The sequence below is a fragment of the Monodelphis domestica genome, chromosome 4, assembly GCF_027887165.1.
Source record: "Monodelphis domestica isolate mMonDom1 chromosome 4, mMonDom1.pri, whole genome shotgun sequence".
NCBI classification, from domain to species: domain Eukaryota; kingdom Metazoa; phylum Chordata; class Mammalia; order Didelphimorphia; family Didelphidae; genus Monodelphis; species Monodelphis domestica.
This window is the reverse complement of record NC_077230.1, coordinates 85,669,259-85,682,832: the sequence shown is the minus strand read 5'-3', so window position 1 is coordinate 85,682,832 and position 13,574 is coordinate 85,669,259. Positions and strand designations below refer to the sequence as shown.

Below are 13,574 nucleotides of genomic sequence, written 5' to 3'. Positions count from 1 at the left end.
TTTTGCCACCACAAAGAGTGCAGCTATGAATATTCTTGTACAAGTCTTTTTCCTTATTGTCTCTTTGGGGTACAAACCCAGCAGTGCTATGGCTGGATCAAAGGGCAGACAGTCTTTTATCTCCCTTTGGGCATAGTTCCAAATTGCCCTCCAGAATGGTTGGATCAATTCACAACTCTACCAGCAATGCATTAATGTCCCCACTTTGCCACATCCCCTCCAGCATTCATTACTTTCCATAGCTGTCATGTTAGCCAATCTGCTAGGTGTGAGTTGATACCTCAGAGTTCTTTGGATTTGCATTTCTCTGATTATAAGAGATTTAAAACACTTTTTCATGTGCTTATTAATAGTTTTGATTTCTTTAACTGAAAATTGCCTATTCATGTCCCTTTCCCATTTATCAATTGGAGAATGGCTTCATTTTTTTTGTACAATTGGTTTAGCTTTTTATAAATTTGAGCAATTAGACCTTTGTCAGAGGTTTTTTTAATGAAGATCGTTTCCCAGTTTGTTGCTTCCCTTCTAATTTTGGATGCATTGGTTTTGTTTGTACAAAACCTTTTTAATTTGATGTAATCAAAATTATTGATTTTGAATTTTGTGATTTTTTTTTCTAGCTCTTGCTTGGTTTTAAAGTCTTTCCTTTCCCAAAGAACTGACAAGTATACTATTCTGTGTTTGCCTAATTTGCTTATAGTTTCCTTCTTTATATTCAGGTCATTCACCCATTCTGAGTTTGTCTTGGTGTAGGGTTTGAGATATTGATCCAAACCTAATCTCTCCCATACTGTCTTCCAGCAGTTTTTATCAAATAGTGGGGTTTGGTCCCAAAAGTGGGATCTTTGGGCTTATCATAGACTGTCTTGCTGAGATCATTTACCCCAAGTCTATTCCACTGATCCTCCTTTCTGTCTCTTAGCCAGTACCAAATTGTTTTGATGACCACTGCTTTATAGTATAGTTTGAGATCTGGGATCGCAAGTCCTCCTTCCTTTGCAATTTTTTTTTTTCATAATTTCCCTGCATGTCCTTGATCTTTTTTTCTTCCAAATGAACTTTATGTTTTTTTTTTCTAATTCAGTTAAAAAGTTTTTTGGTAGTTCAATAGGTATGGCACTAAATAAGTAAATTAATTTGGGTAGGATTGTCATTTTTATTATGTTAGCTTGTCCCACCCATGAGCAATCAATGTTTTTTCAATTGTTTAGATTTAGTTTTAATTGTGTGGAGAGTGTTTTGTAGTTGTGTTCATATAGTTCCTGTGTTTGGCTTGGCAGATAAATTCCTAAGTATTTAATATTGTCTAGGGTTATTTTAAATGGAATTTCTCTTTCTAATTCTTGCTGCTGAAATGGGTTGGAGATATAGAGAAATGCTGATGACTTATGTGTGTTTATTTTGTGTTGCAACTTTGCTAAAGTTGTTGTTGGTTATTTTGACTAGCTTTTTGGTTGATTCTCTAGAATTCTTTAAGTAGACCATCATATCATCCGCAAAGAGTGATAGCTTGGTCTCCTCATTGCCAATTTTAATACCTTCGATTTCTTTTTCTTCTCTAATTGCTACAGCAATTATCACAGAGGTGATAATGGGCATCCTTATTTCACTCCTGATCTTATTGGGAAGGCTTCTAGTTTATCCCCATTGCAAATGATGTTTGTTGATGGTTTTAGATATATACTGTTTATTATTTTTAGGAAAGGTCCTTCTATTCCTATACTTTCTAGTGTTTTCAATAGGAATGGGTGTTGTATTTTATCAAAGGCTTTTTCTGCATCTATTGAGATAATCATGTGATTTTTGTCAGTTTGCTTGTTAATATGGTCAATTATGTGAATGGTTTTCCTAATATTGAACTATCCTTGTATTCCTGGTATGAATCCTACCTGGTCATAGTGAATAACCCTTGTGATGACTTGCTGGAGTCTTTTTGCTAGTATCCTATTTAAGATTTTTGCATCTATATTCATTAGGGAGATTGGTCTATAGTTTTCTTTCTCTGTTTTTGACCTGCCTGACTTTGGGATCAGTACCATATTTGTGTCGTAAAATGAATTTGGTAGAACTCCTTCTTTGCTTATTATGTCAATTAGTTTGTATAATATTGGGATTCGTTGTTCTTTGAATGTTTGATAGAATTCATTTGTGAATCCATCAGGACCTGGGGATTTTTTCTTAGGGAGTTCTTTGATGGCTTGTTCAGTTTTTTTTTTTTTCCTGATATGGGGTGGTTTAGGTAATCTATTTCTTCCTCTGTTAGTCTAGGAAGTTTATATTTTTGTCAGTATTCATCCATATCACCTAGATTGCCATATTTGTTGCTATATAATTGGGCATAATAGTTTTTAATGATTGCCTTAATTTCCTCTTCATTAGAGGGGAGGTCTCCCTTTTCATCTTGGATACTGTCAATTTGGTTTTCTTCTTTCCTTTTTTTAATTAGACTGACCAGTACTTTTTTAATTTTATTTGTTTTTTCAAAGTACCAGCTTCTAGTCTTATTTATTAAATCAATAGTTCTTTGACTTTCAATTTTATTAATTTCTCCTTTGATTTTTAGGATCTCTAATTTAGTCTTCATCTGATGATTTTAATTTGTTCACCTTCTAGTTTTTTAATTTGCATGCCCAATTCATTGATCTCTGCCCTCCCTAATTTGTTAATATATGAACTCAAGGATATACATTTCCCCCTGAGTACTGCTTTGGCTGCATCCCATAGATTTTGGAAGGATGTCTCATCATTGTCATTTTCTTCAATGAAGTTATTGTTTCTATGATTTGTTCTTTAACTAACTGGTTTTGGAGAATCATATTGTTTAATTTCCAATTAATTTTTGACTTACCTCTCCATGTACCCTTACTAATTATTATTTTCATTGCATTGTGATCTGAGAAAGTTGCATTTATTATTTCTGCTCTTTTGCACTTGTTTGCAATGTTTTTATGCCCTAATACATGGTCAATTTATGTGAATGTTCTATATGCTGCTGAAAAGAAGGTGGATTCCTTTTTGTCCCTATTTATTTTTCTCCACATGTCTACTAACTCTAATTTTTCTAAGATTTCATTCACTTTTCTTACCTCTTTCTTATTTATTTATTTATTTTGGTTTGATTTATCTAGTTCGGATAGAGGAAAGTTCAGGTCTCCTACTAGTATACTTTTTCTATGTATTTCATCCTTGAGTTCCCCTTGTTTCTCCTTTAGAAATTTGGATGCTATGCCATTTGGTGCATATATGTTGAGTACTGATATTTCCTCATTGTCTATATTGCCTTTTATCAGGATGTAATTACCTTCCCTATCTCTTTTAACTAGATTTACTTTTACTTTGGCTTTGTCAGATATCATTTTTGCGACTCCTGCCTTCTTTTTATCAGTTGATGCCCAATAGATTTGGCTCCATCCTCTTACTTTCACCCTATGGGTATCTACCTTCCTCATGTGTGTTTCTTGTGACAGCATATGGTAGGGTTTTGGATTCTGATCCACTCTGTTATTTGCTTGCGTTTTATGGGTGAGTTCATTCCATTCACATTCAGATTCATGATTATTAGCTGTGTATTTCCCAGCATTTTTATTTCAACTCCTGGTCCTACCTTTTCTTCTTCCACTATTTCCTTCTACACCAATGTTTGTTTTTAATCAGTCCCCCAGTTCCCACCCGTATTTTACTTCCCTTTCTATCCCCCTCCCTTCTTATTCCCCCCCCACCTTATTTGCCTTGCAGTCTTTCTAAAACTACCCCCCCATCCCTCCCTTGTACTGATTCCCTCCCCACCAGTCTGTTTGTTACACTTCTACCCCCCATATAGGGCACAAATCTATTCTCTGCCCCAATGGACTGGATTGTTCTTCCCTCTTTGGGTCAATTTCAATGCAGGAATGAGTTGAGCATTTCGTATCTCCAACCTCTTTACTCTTCCAGTGTATTGATGTTCTCCCCCCTTCTGCCATGAGCTTCTTTGTGACATATAAATTTACCCCCATTTATTTCTTTCCCCATTTCTTTTAGTATTAACCTCTTTTTTTAGCTCTAGTTGTATATATATATATATATATATATATGTATTGCATTTGTGCATACATATATCTATATACCTATTTATGTCTTGTTATTAAATCCTATACAGTTTGTCACTGTTCCCTCTTAAGTGTAATTCTTCTAGCTACCCAGTTGAAAATAACAATTGTTAAGAGTTACCAATGACCTCTTTTCTTTTAGGGATACATATTTTAACTTATTGAGTCTCTTTTAAAAAATAAGGGGTTTTTGTTTTGTTTTGTTTGGTTTGGTTCTTTTCTTCCCCCCCTTTTTAAATTACCTTTTGATGATTCTCTTTTTCTATGCTCGGGCATCAGATTTTCTGTTCAGGTCTGGTCTTTTCTTTATAAATTCTTGGAATTCTTCTATTGTGTTGAATGACCATACTTTCCTTTGAAAGAATATAGTTAGTTTTGCTGGGTAGTTGATTTTTGGTTGTAGACCTAGTTCCCTTGCTTTCCAGAATATCATATTCCATGCCTTTTGGTCCTTCAGTGTGGATGCAGCCAGATCCTGCGTTATCCTCACTGTGGTTCCATGGTATCTGAATGACTTCTTCTTGGCAGTTTGTGTTATCTTTTCTTTGGTCTGATAGATCTTGAATTTGGCTATAACGTTCCTGGGTGTTGTCAGTTGGGGATTAAGTCTAGGAGGTGATCTTTGAATTCTTTCAATCTCCACTTTTCCCTCTTGTTCTAGAATATCAGGGCAGTTTTCTTGGATAATTTCCAGTAGTATTATGTCTAGGCTTTTTCTTTTGTCATGGTCTTCTGGTAGACCTCTCCTCGAACGATTTTCTAAATCCTCTGTTTTGTGAATGAGGTGTTTCTTCCTTATATCAAGTTCAGAACTCTATCAGCTTTCCATCCAGGCCAGTGCATACTCACAAGGAATCCCCACTGGAGATTGCAAATGATCATTCAGCCTCAGCATAAAGGACTAAATTAGAGAGAACTGCTGTGGCAGCTCCTATCCCTTTGAGGGCAAGTTTCTAATTGTTAAACTTTTCCTATCATCAATCTGAAATTTGCCTCTTTAAATTTTCACATGTGGCTCCCAGAATAGCCTTCTTGTGCCAGAAAGAACAGTCTAGTTCCTGGTCAACATGGCCATTGCCTGGTCTACAGGTACCACTTGAGACTTCTCTGGTTCCTTCAGTCTTTCTTTTTATGAAATTTACTCAAGCCCTTTCATCATCCCAACTGTCCTCCACTGGATCGATCAATCAATTGGTTTATTAACTTCTTTGTTTCAGGCCTCGAGGATACAAGTACATTAAATCCTTGGTCCTAGTAAGTTTGCATAGTGGGGAGGAGAGTTAATCAGTACATAGAAAACTATGTACAGCATAAACAGAAAGTTAATAAATAGAAACATGTACAAGAAACTTAAATACTGAATAATAAATGTAATAAAAAATAAATGCCAAAGGCATTTGGACTAGATGATATCCAAAGCCCTATTTTGACCTAAATCTATGATACTAGTATGAGGAGACATACCAGAACTAGAAGAAAACTTAGACTTAGAAACCCTAATTTAAATATGAGGAAACTGATTTTCCTAGTAGCAGTGTCAGAGCTGGCATTTGAAGGCAGACCCTCAGGTACCAAATCTCTCTCTCAATTGTGTGACATGTTCTCCTCATATATATATATATTTTTTTTTTTCTTTTAAATAAATCCTTAACCTTCTGTCTTGGAATCAATACTGTGTATTGGCTCCAAGGCAGAAGAGTGGTAAGGGCTAGGCAATGGGGGTCAAGTGACTTGCCCAGGGTCACACAGCTGGGAAGTGTCTGAGACCAGATTTGAACCTAGGACCTCCCGTCTCTAGACCTGGGCCACTCAGCTGCCCCCTTCCTTTTATATATATTAGAAATGTGAGTATCTTATCTTCAATCACAGTAAGGCTTAAAGGAGAACTGAGAGGAAAGCAATGTTCTGGTCTAGGTATGGCATTGACTAGAATTATAACCTTGGGCCAGTCACTCTTTGTAATAGATGATTCCTTTGAACTCTAATAATCGATTTCTAGGAAACTTCTGTTCCACCATTAATCACCATTTCATTTTTGTTTTTGTTTTCCCTAAAAGGATCATGCAAGCCCATAGTAGTTCCTGAGAACCAAATAGACAAATTGCTCCTGGCAAGCTGGGGGCTTCCCAAAGCCGTTTTGGAGAAATATCACAGTTTGGGTGTGGTTCAGATGTTTGAATGGCAAGCAGAATGTCTCTTGCTTGGACAGGTTCTAGAAGGGAGGAACTTAGTCTATTCAGGTATGCGGATTTCTATTGCTGCGATCTAACTTATTTGAAAGCCATTATGGATAAGTAAAATATTTAGTTAAGTGACTAAGCTGACGTGCTTTATCAAAAAATGAGCACATGTTCAGAGCAGATGGAACTATCTTCTAGCGCTCTAGTACGTAGTTATAGGACAGAATTCGATGTCGATTTTCCTTTTTTGAGGCTGGGATCTGCTCACCTATCTCAGTGTGGTGGTCTGAAGATGAATGAAGTCTTTTAAAGTTTTAAAATGTGTGTTAGTCAGATGCCAGCCCAAAGTATGCTATTGTTAGATATCTGCATTCTTATTTTTAAATCTTTGTTGGTGTGCGATTGTTCTCTTTTTGATTTCAAACTCTTATACCATTTCAGTCTACTGTTTTATGTTATTGTCTTCCATTTCCTGAAGCTAGTCTTAGCCTGAAGAGCTAGTGAAGATTTGCTTAAGATATCTATAATCTAAGTGTGACATGCTGCATCGTTTGTGCTGACTAATAAAATGGTCGTGTTCTTTTAGCTCCTACAAGTGCTGGAAAGACCCTGGTTGCTGAATTACTTATTCTGAAGAGGGTTTTGGAAATGCGTAAGAAAGCTTTATTCATTCTGCCCTTTATTTCAGTGGCCAAAGAGAAAAAATATTATCTTCAGGTAAGTCTAAAATAATCCTGTGGTTAAGATTACATATGCTCAGATTGAAATAATGCACAGCCTACTGTTAGAAGCTTCAACTTTAATCTAGGTGGCTTAGTGGGTCAAGAGCCAGGACTGGACATGGGAAGGCCAGGTTTCAAATCTGGCCTCAGACTGACTGTGTGACCCTGGCAAGTCACTTAACCCCAACTGCTAGCCCTTATTACCCCTTTGCCTTGGAATCAATACTGTATATTGATTCTAAGATGGAAAGGAGGGGTTTTTAATTTTAAAAAGTGAGCAAGGGGTGGGGTATACCAGAAATGGGTGAAATGAAGGTTTTAAAAAGGATGGACAGACTTGGGAATGTTTCTAGGTAGGAGGAAAGTAACAGATAAGTCAGGATTGAACAGGAGAGATGGGGAATGATGGAAGAGCCAAGTTCTTGTAGGACATGGAAGGGAATTGGATTAAGGGCATAAGTAGAGGGGCTTGATCTTAGAAAGGAGAAGAATCACTTCTTGAAGACTAGTACAAAGGAAGAGGGAATAAGATTGTATAAAATGGTTTTGAGGTATAGAATGGGGAAGAAGACATATTACAGTGGATGGCTAGATATTTTTAAAAAATGTCTCTTTGAACATTGGCATAACCAACTAAATGTGTTTAATAACTACTTATGTTAACTAGTTTCAATGTATAAATATCATAACTTTATAACTTTATATTTATCCTCTCTAAGATCCTATCAGGATTTGTCCATTTCTCATTCTTGTCCTCTTACATGGTTATAATTAGTACTCCATGCTTCTGTTTTTTTTTTCATTTTGCATTACAGCATAAAGGTCTTTCGAGATTTAATTATATTTCTCCTACTTGCAGGTCTTAATTACATTATAGTATTCCATTGCATTAATATAACACAATTTATTTAACCTTTCCCCTATTACTGGATTTTTAAATAGATGATTTCCAAATTTTCTGTAATTTACATATAGTGCTGCTATGAAAATCTTTGAACAGACAGATAGCTTTTTTTGGTTTTGTTTTTTACATTGCTTGAAGGTATAATCCTCAGAATGAAATTATTCTTATAACTTTTGGTGTACATGACCAAATTGTTCTCCAAAAAGATTCCATAAGCTTTTAATTCCACCAAGAATGGGTGAGAGTTCCTTGTTTCTCCACAACTTTGCCAGCATTGAGTACAGATTTCCATTTAAGAAAGAGATGTGAAGGACGGGAAAGAGAGAATGCAGGCAAATTAGAAGGATAAGAACAAGGGGGAGTATGAAAGAAAACAAATCTGAGAAGATAAAATAGCTGTGGGTAGCTGTGAGAACCAAGCTGAGAATAGTTAGCATAGATTCATAATGGACCCCATCCCCAGATACTAGGTAGTTTTTTCCCAGCTGCTTTTAGTAAGAGAATGTAGACAGCTGGAAGTTAGCCAGGTTTGGCATTTGGTAAAATGCGAAGGACCAGGGGTAAGGGATTCGAGGGTTGAATAACTATGTATATAAGAAAGTGAAGATAAAACAGGAGAATAGTTGGTGAAAATTCAGGGTTGGAATTCATAATTATTTCCTTGGAAATTACTTATAAAATAATTTTCATTTGAACTCAGTGGAACCAATAGGGGTTTTGTTTAGCAAAAATAATACAAACTAAGACTTATTTTAACTGGATTGAACTGAATTACCATTTCTCCAGAGAGACAAGGCCAGACTGAAGTTGAAAGACTAAGAAATATTCCTAAGGGACTAAGAGAAAAAAAGGGAAGTGTGAGGGGAAAAAGCCAACCCCTTTTCTCATTTCTTAGAAGGACAGTGTGTTTAGCAGAACACCAATGGAACATCAGTCCTTTCTTTCTTTCTTTCTTTCTTTCTTTCTTTCTTTCTTTCTTTCTTTCTTTCTTTCTTTCTTTCTTTCTTTCTTTCTTTCTTTCTTTCTTTCTTTCTTTCTTTCTTTCTTTCTTTCTTTCTTTCTTTCTTTCTTTCTTTCTTTCTTTCTTTCTTTCTTTCTCTTTCTTTCCTTCCTTCCTCCCTTCCTCCCTTCCTCCTTTCCTCCCCCTTCCTTCCTTCCTTCCTTCCTTCCTTCCTTCCTTCCTTCCTTCCTTCCTTCCTTCCTTCCTTCCTTCCTTCCTTCCTTCCTTCCTTCCTTCCTTCCTTCCTTCTTTCCTTCTTTCTCTTTCTTTCTCTATTTCTTTCTCTCTGTCTCTCTCTGTCTCTCTCTCTGTCTCTCTCTGTCTCTCTCTGTCTCTCTCTCTCTCTCTGTGTCTCTCTCTCTCTCTCTCTCTCTCTCTCTCTCTCTCTCTCTCTCTCTCTCTCTCTCTCTCTCTCTTTCTTTCTCTCTCTCTCTCCTTGGAAATTATGGTCCTCCTGAGTATATTCTTAGGAAGTAAAGTGGAAAATCTGCTGGGCATTTGAGGCCCCAGGTTTATAGGCATTTTGTCTATTTGGTCCATATTTTATTTTTACTTACTTGTATATGTATTAATTTCTAACATGTTTGGAAGGCAGCAGTTATTTTTGTCTTTGTGTTCCTATTGGCCTAGCATACCGGGCATTTATGATGCTTATTTAACTGAATCCTAACTGGTTCTGCTTGGCAGGATGGTACATACAGAAATCAAAAAGACATAGTTTATATTCATGACTGAGAAGCAATGCTTTTTACAAGATCCACCATCTCAAACAGGACTTTGCTGCTCGTGTATTGGCCAGACATGGAGGATGAAAATAAATCTGATCTCAGCCTTTAGTGTATGACATTTCTTCTGAGGCAGTCTTCAAGCTGAAAGTCATGCTTCACAGACCATAACACTTTTAAATAGTTATTCCCCAGGTAAAAGAATCAACAAGTCTGGGCCTAAATGCTAGTAACTCAAATAGCATTTTCTCTACTCAGTGGCAAGTCCAAAGTTAAGAAAATAATGAAAGCATCCTTGTTATGGACACTATGGATTAAAGGTTAACCTCAAAGTCTGCTATAACGGAAAGATGTTAGTATTTCATTTGTTGTATAATAGCTCAACTGGACCAATACTTTTGGGATAGTCCATATAGTTATGAATTAGATTATAGGCAAAAGAATGAGAGTTTAAATTCCTTGATCAAGTGATTTTCTTCTAGCATTCTATTGAAACGATAAGTATGATTTTGGGAATTAATAATGCTATAATTTAATATGGGTTTCCTGTACCTTGGATTTCTGTAGGCAAATATATCTTAGAATTGCTTTGGTCATTATTATTATAATAGCACTTGAAAATTTTTTTACTTGTTTTATAAATCTTTTCAGTTTACTTTGATATCTCATTTTCCAACGGAGGTAATTCTGACTTACCAATAAGCTATACCAACAAATAGCCTATCTGCTCGGTTATGTCTTAGGAAGCTATAAAACCCTGAGCGTGAGCCAGGGGCTGGACTGTGTCTCTCCTGTGGGTCTAGCTTAGCTAAGTGCTCTCATTTCCAGAGGGTTGACTGCTAAATGATGTGAGAGGCTGGCACTAGAGAAAAAGTACCAGGCTGAAGAGTGTGCGAAACTGATCACCTCGACGGGGGCGGGGCCTGAGGAGTTTGGAATCGGGAGAGGAAGAGAAGACTGGCACAGGGAGAGCAGTGAGGCTCTCAGTTGGGAGAGGTGGATAAAGACTTTCTCCTGAGGGTTACCCACTTTTCCTGCTGGTGACTGGAAATCCTTCCCCCCAACACTTCCCAACTGAAGGGACTTTCTGATGAGAAACCCACCTGTGCAAAGCACAATGGATCACTGCCACTTCCTTTGGCAAGTTCACTGCTTCTAAGAGTTGGTTTATGAGGGTCTCATATGCTATCCTTTTTCCAGATGTTGTGACAAATCCCCTATTCTTCCAAGTTTGTCCCGTGGCAAATACAATTCCAAAGCATAAGCTGAATCCGTATATATATTCACCCCCTTTGGACTGCACCAGCGCTTCTATGAGGGCTCTGAGCTGGGCTTCCTGAGCACTGACATGACTTGTAGTGACGCATGCCAGAGGGTCCGTCCCCTGTCACAGCTGCAGCCCCCGTGATTCTTTTGCCTTTGAAAACATACGAAGAACCATCCGAATATATCTGAAGGTCCGGATCATTGAGTGGCGTGTCCTTCAGATCCTCTCTGGTTCTATGTACTGTTTCTGCATTCTGTGTGCAATCCTGTAGGGGCTTTTCTCCCAACTTCTCCCTGTGGCTCCTCCAGATGGAGAGACGACCAACTCCTCTCCTCACTTTCATACGCTCTTCAACCTGGTCCTTTATCTCTAGTGCTGCCAGCCTCTGTCACAATGATGACTTTCCAGGTAGAGCCGCTGGCGTCATGAATCCTTAAAAGCGGACTCTCTTCCTGTCTTAAAGGAGAACACGTACCGCGTTCTAGCATTTTTGCATTTAGTACACAATTCTGAGTTGTCAATAGGCTCCGCTGTATGAGATTCATATCAGTGGCACGTGACCTTCAAAGTTTTCATATCTCTGCTTCTTGGAGTGCTTGAACCAACTGTTTAATTTTTGCTGTCAATGGCAATTCAAGTAATTCAGGAATTTTCTTTGGTTGCTTAGAACCTGTTTCAGGAAGTAGGATTGCTGGTGGAAGGCTACATGGGCAGCTGCTCCCCAACAGTCCGGTTTTCTGCTTTGGACATTGCTGTCTGCACCATCGAGCGAGCCAACGGTCTGGTCAATCGCCTAATAGAGGAAAATAAGATGGATTTGTTAGGTGAGCTCACTGTGAAAATAAGCAAATGTGTTTCCATTGTTTTCTGGTGGAGAGGAAAAGTCATTATGGGGTAGTTTGAGCTCTACAGACTCACTTGTCAAGGTCCTCACACTTTGCTCCATCTCTTTGAGAGGCAAGAATCAGTGGGATGATAAGACTCCGGCTGGGAGAGAAGTCTGCTGCTTTTCAGTTCAACAAACACTTATTAAGAGCCTACTGTGTACAATGCATGTGCTAGACACTAGGGGAAGTCCATGGAGTCTCATGGGGAAAGTGACACATGGACAGAGAGGTACACAAGACCATCGTAACTAAGAACTTGGAGCTCTGGCTTGGGAAGATCCATTGATGGCCTCAGGAAGGGCTTTGGCAATGAGACTTTTACAAGATTATTTATGCTCTTTTCTTCAACAGCCCTTTCGTCATGGACAGGGTAGCAATTAACCAGGCAAGAGTATGGAAGTCAATGAACAAGAATTATTTTACTCTCATATGAAGAAATTGGCTTATAAATTATATATATTCATGGCAGATGAGTAAAGTACACATAACGTTTTCTCACTTCAGTTGACAGTTGCTGTAACTTTACCTCCTCTTTCCTTGTGTTTTTTAAAGTTGCAGTAACTGTTTTCGTATTCTTAAAATAAATTGCCTTCTAATCTCCTTTTGAAATCCTTCTCTTCCTTTAACACCCAGCCCAGATGTCATCTCTTCTCTGGTGCCTTTCTACATTAGTCTCCTCCATCCCTAAGCTAGAAGTGTTTCCTTCTTTCTTAAAGCTCAGACCTTTCTTTTGACTTTGCCTGTGTGCTTTCTCATTTTTCTTACACAGATACATTTTTTTTTTTAAACCCTTACCTTCTGTCTTGAAGTCAATACTGTGTATTGGTTCCAAGGCACAAGACTGGTAAGGGCTAGGCAATGGGGGTCAAGTGACTTGCCCAGGGTCACACAGCTGGGAAGTGTCTGAGGCCGGATTTGAGCCTAGGACCTCCCATCTCTAGGCTTGGCTCTCAATCCACTAAGCTACCCAGCTGCCCCCGTCACAGATACATTTTAATACATTTATTACAACAATAATTTTAATACAAGAATCACTTGCTTCTATAATATAAGCTTTTTGAAGGTAAGAACTACTATTTTTCATCTTTGTAGCTTTAGAGCTTAGCTCAGTGTTTTGTAAGGAATAGGCTTTAATAACACTTGTTGAACTAAATTGAGTTATTAAGTGGGGTAGAATTAAGTGTAAGTTCTCCCATTCAAGGAAATTGTGATGGATCCAGTCTGAATTAGTGATTTCAGAAATCTAGAGTATTTTTCTAATCCCCCCCCTCTTTTTCCCTTTTTTAAAATTTAGAATATTTTTCCATGGTTATATGATTTATGATCCTACCCCCACCTCCACCCCTCTTTCTCTTTCCCCATCCCGAATCGGACAAGCAGTTCCACCGGGTTGTACATGTATTATTGTTCAAAACCTATTTCCATGTTTTTCATATCTGCATCAAAACCCCAATCATATCCCTATCACTTCACGTGATTGATCACATATTTTTCTAATGCATCAGAAATCTAGAGTATTTTTAAAGAGTTGCTGTTTACTTTGCAGTACTAAGTTGCTAACCAAGTAATATCAAATGCAAGTGGCACATGTCTAGCATAATAAATGAATAAAACTAATAATAATAGCAGAAAAATTCCTTACAGTTCATGACCTGAATTGTGTACTCATATAGTATAATTGATGTCATTGATTTGCTTACCAACACTTTTTTTTTAAAACCCTCACCTTCTGACTTAGAATCAATGCTGTGTATTGGCTCCAAGGCAGAAGAGTGGTAAGGGCTAGGCAATGGGGGTCAAG

General features: G+C 37.6%; 1 protein-coding gene across 3 annotated transcripts in view; it reads left to right on the top strand.

The window, feature by feature from the left end:
• Window positions 1-13,574, top strand: part of POLQ (DNA polymerase theta) — a 141,434-nt gene that overhangs the window by 2,894 nt on the left and 124,966 nt on the right. For all 3 annotated transcript variants that reach the window (XR_008911118.1, XR_008911119.1, XM_007493754.3), the window contains exons 2-4: window positions 6,146-6,328; window positions 6,855-6,985; window positions 11,554-11,710. Coding sequence is in view for 1 of the 3 variants with exons in the window: in XM_007493754.3 (XP_007493816.2) it covers window positions 6,146-6,328; window positions 6,855-6,985; window positions 11,554-11,710 (471 nt within the window). In the remaining 2 variants the exon portion in view is untranslated. The remainder of the gene's footprint in view (window positions 1-6,145; window positions 6,329-6,854; window positions 6,986-11,553; window positions 11,711-13,574) is intronic.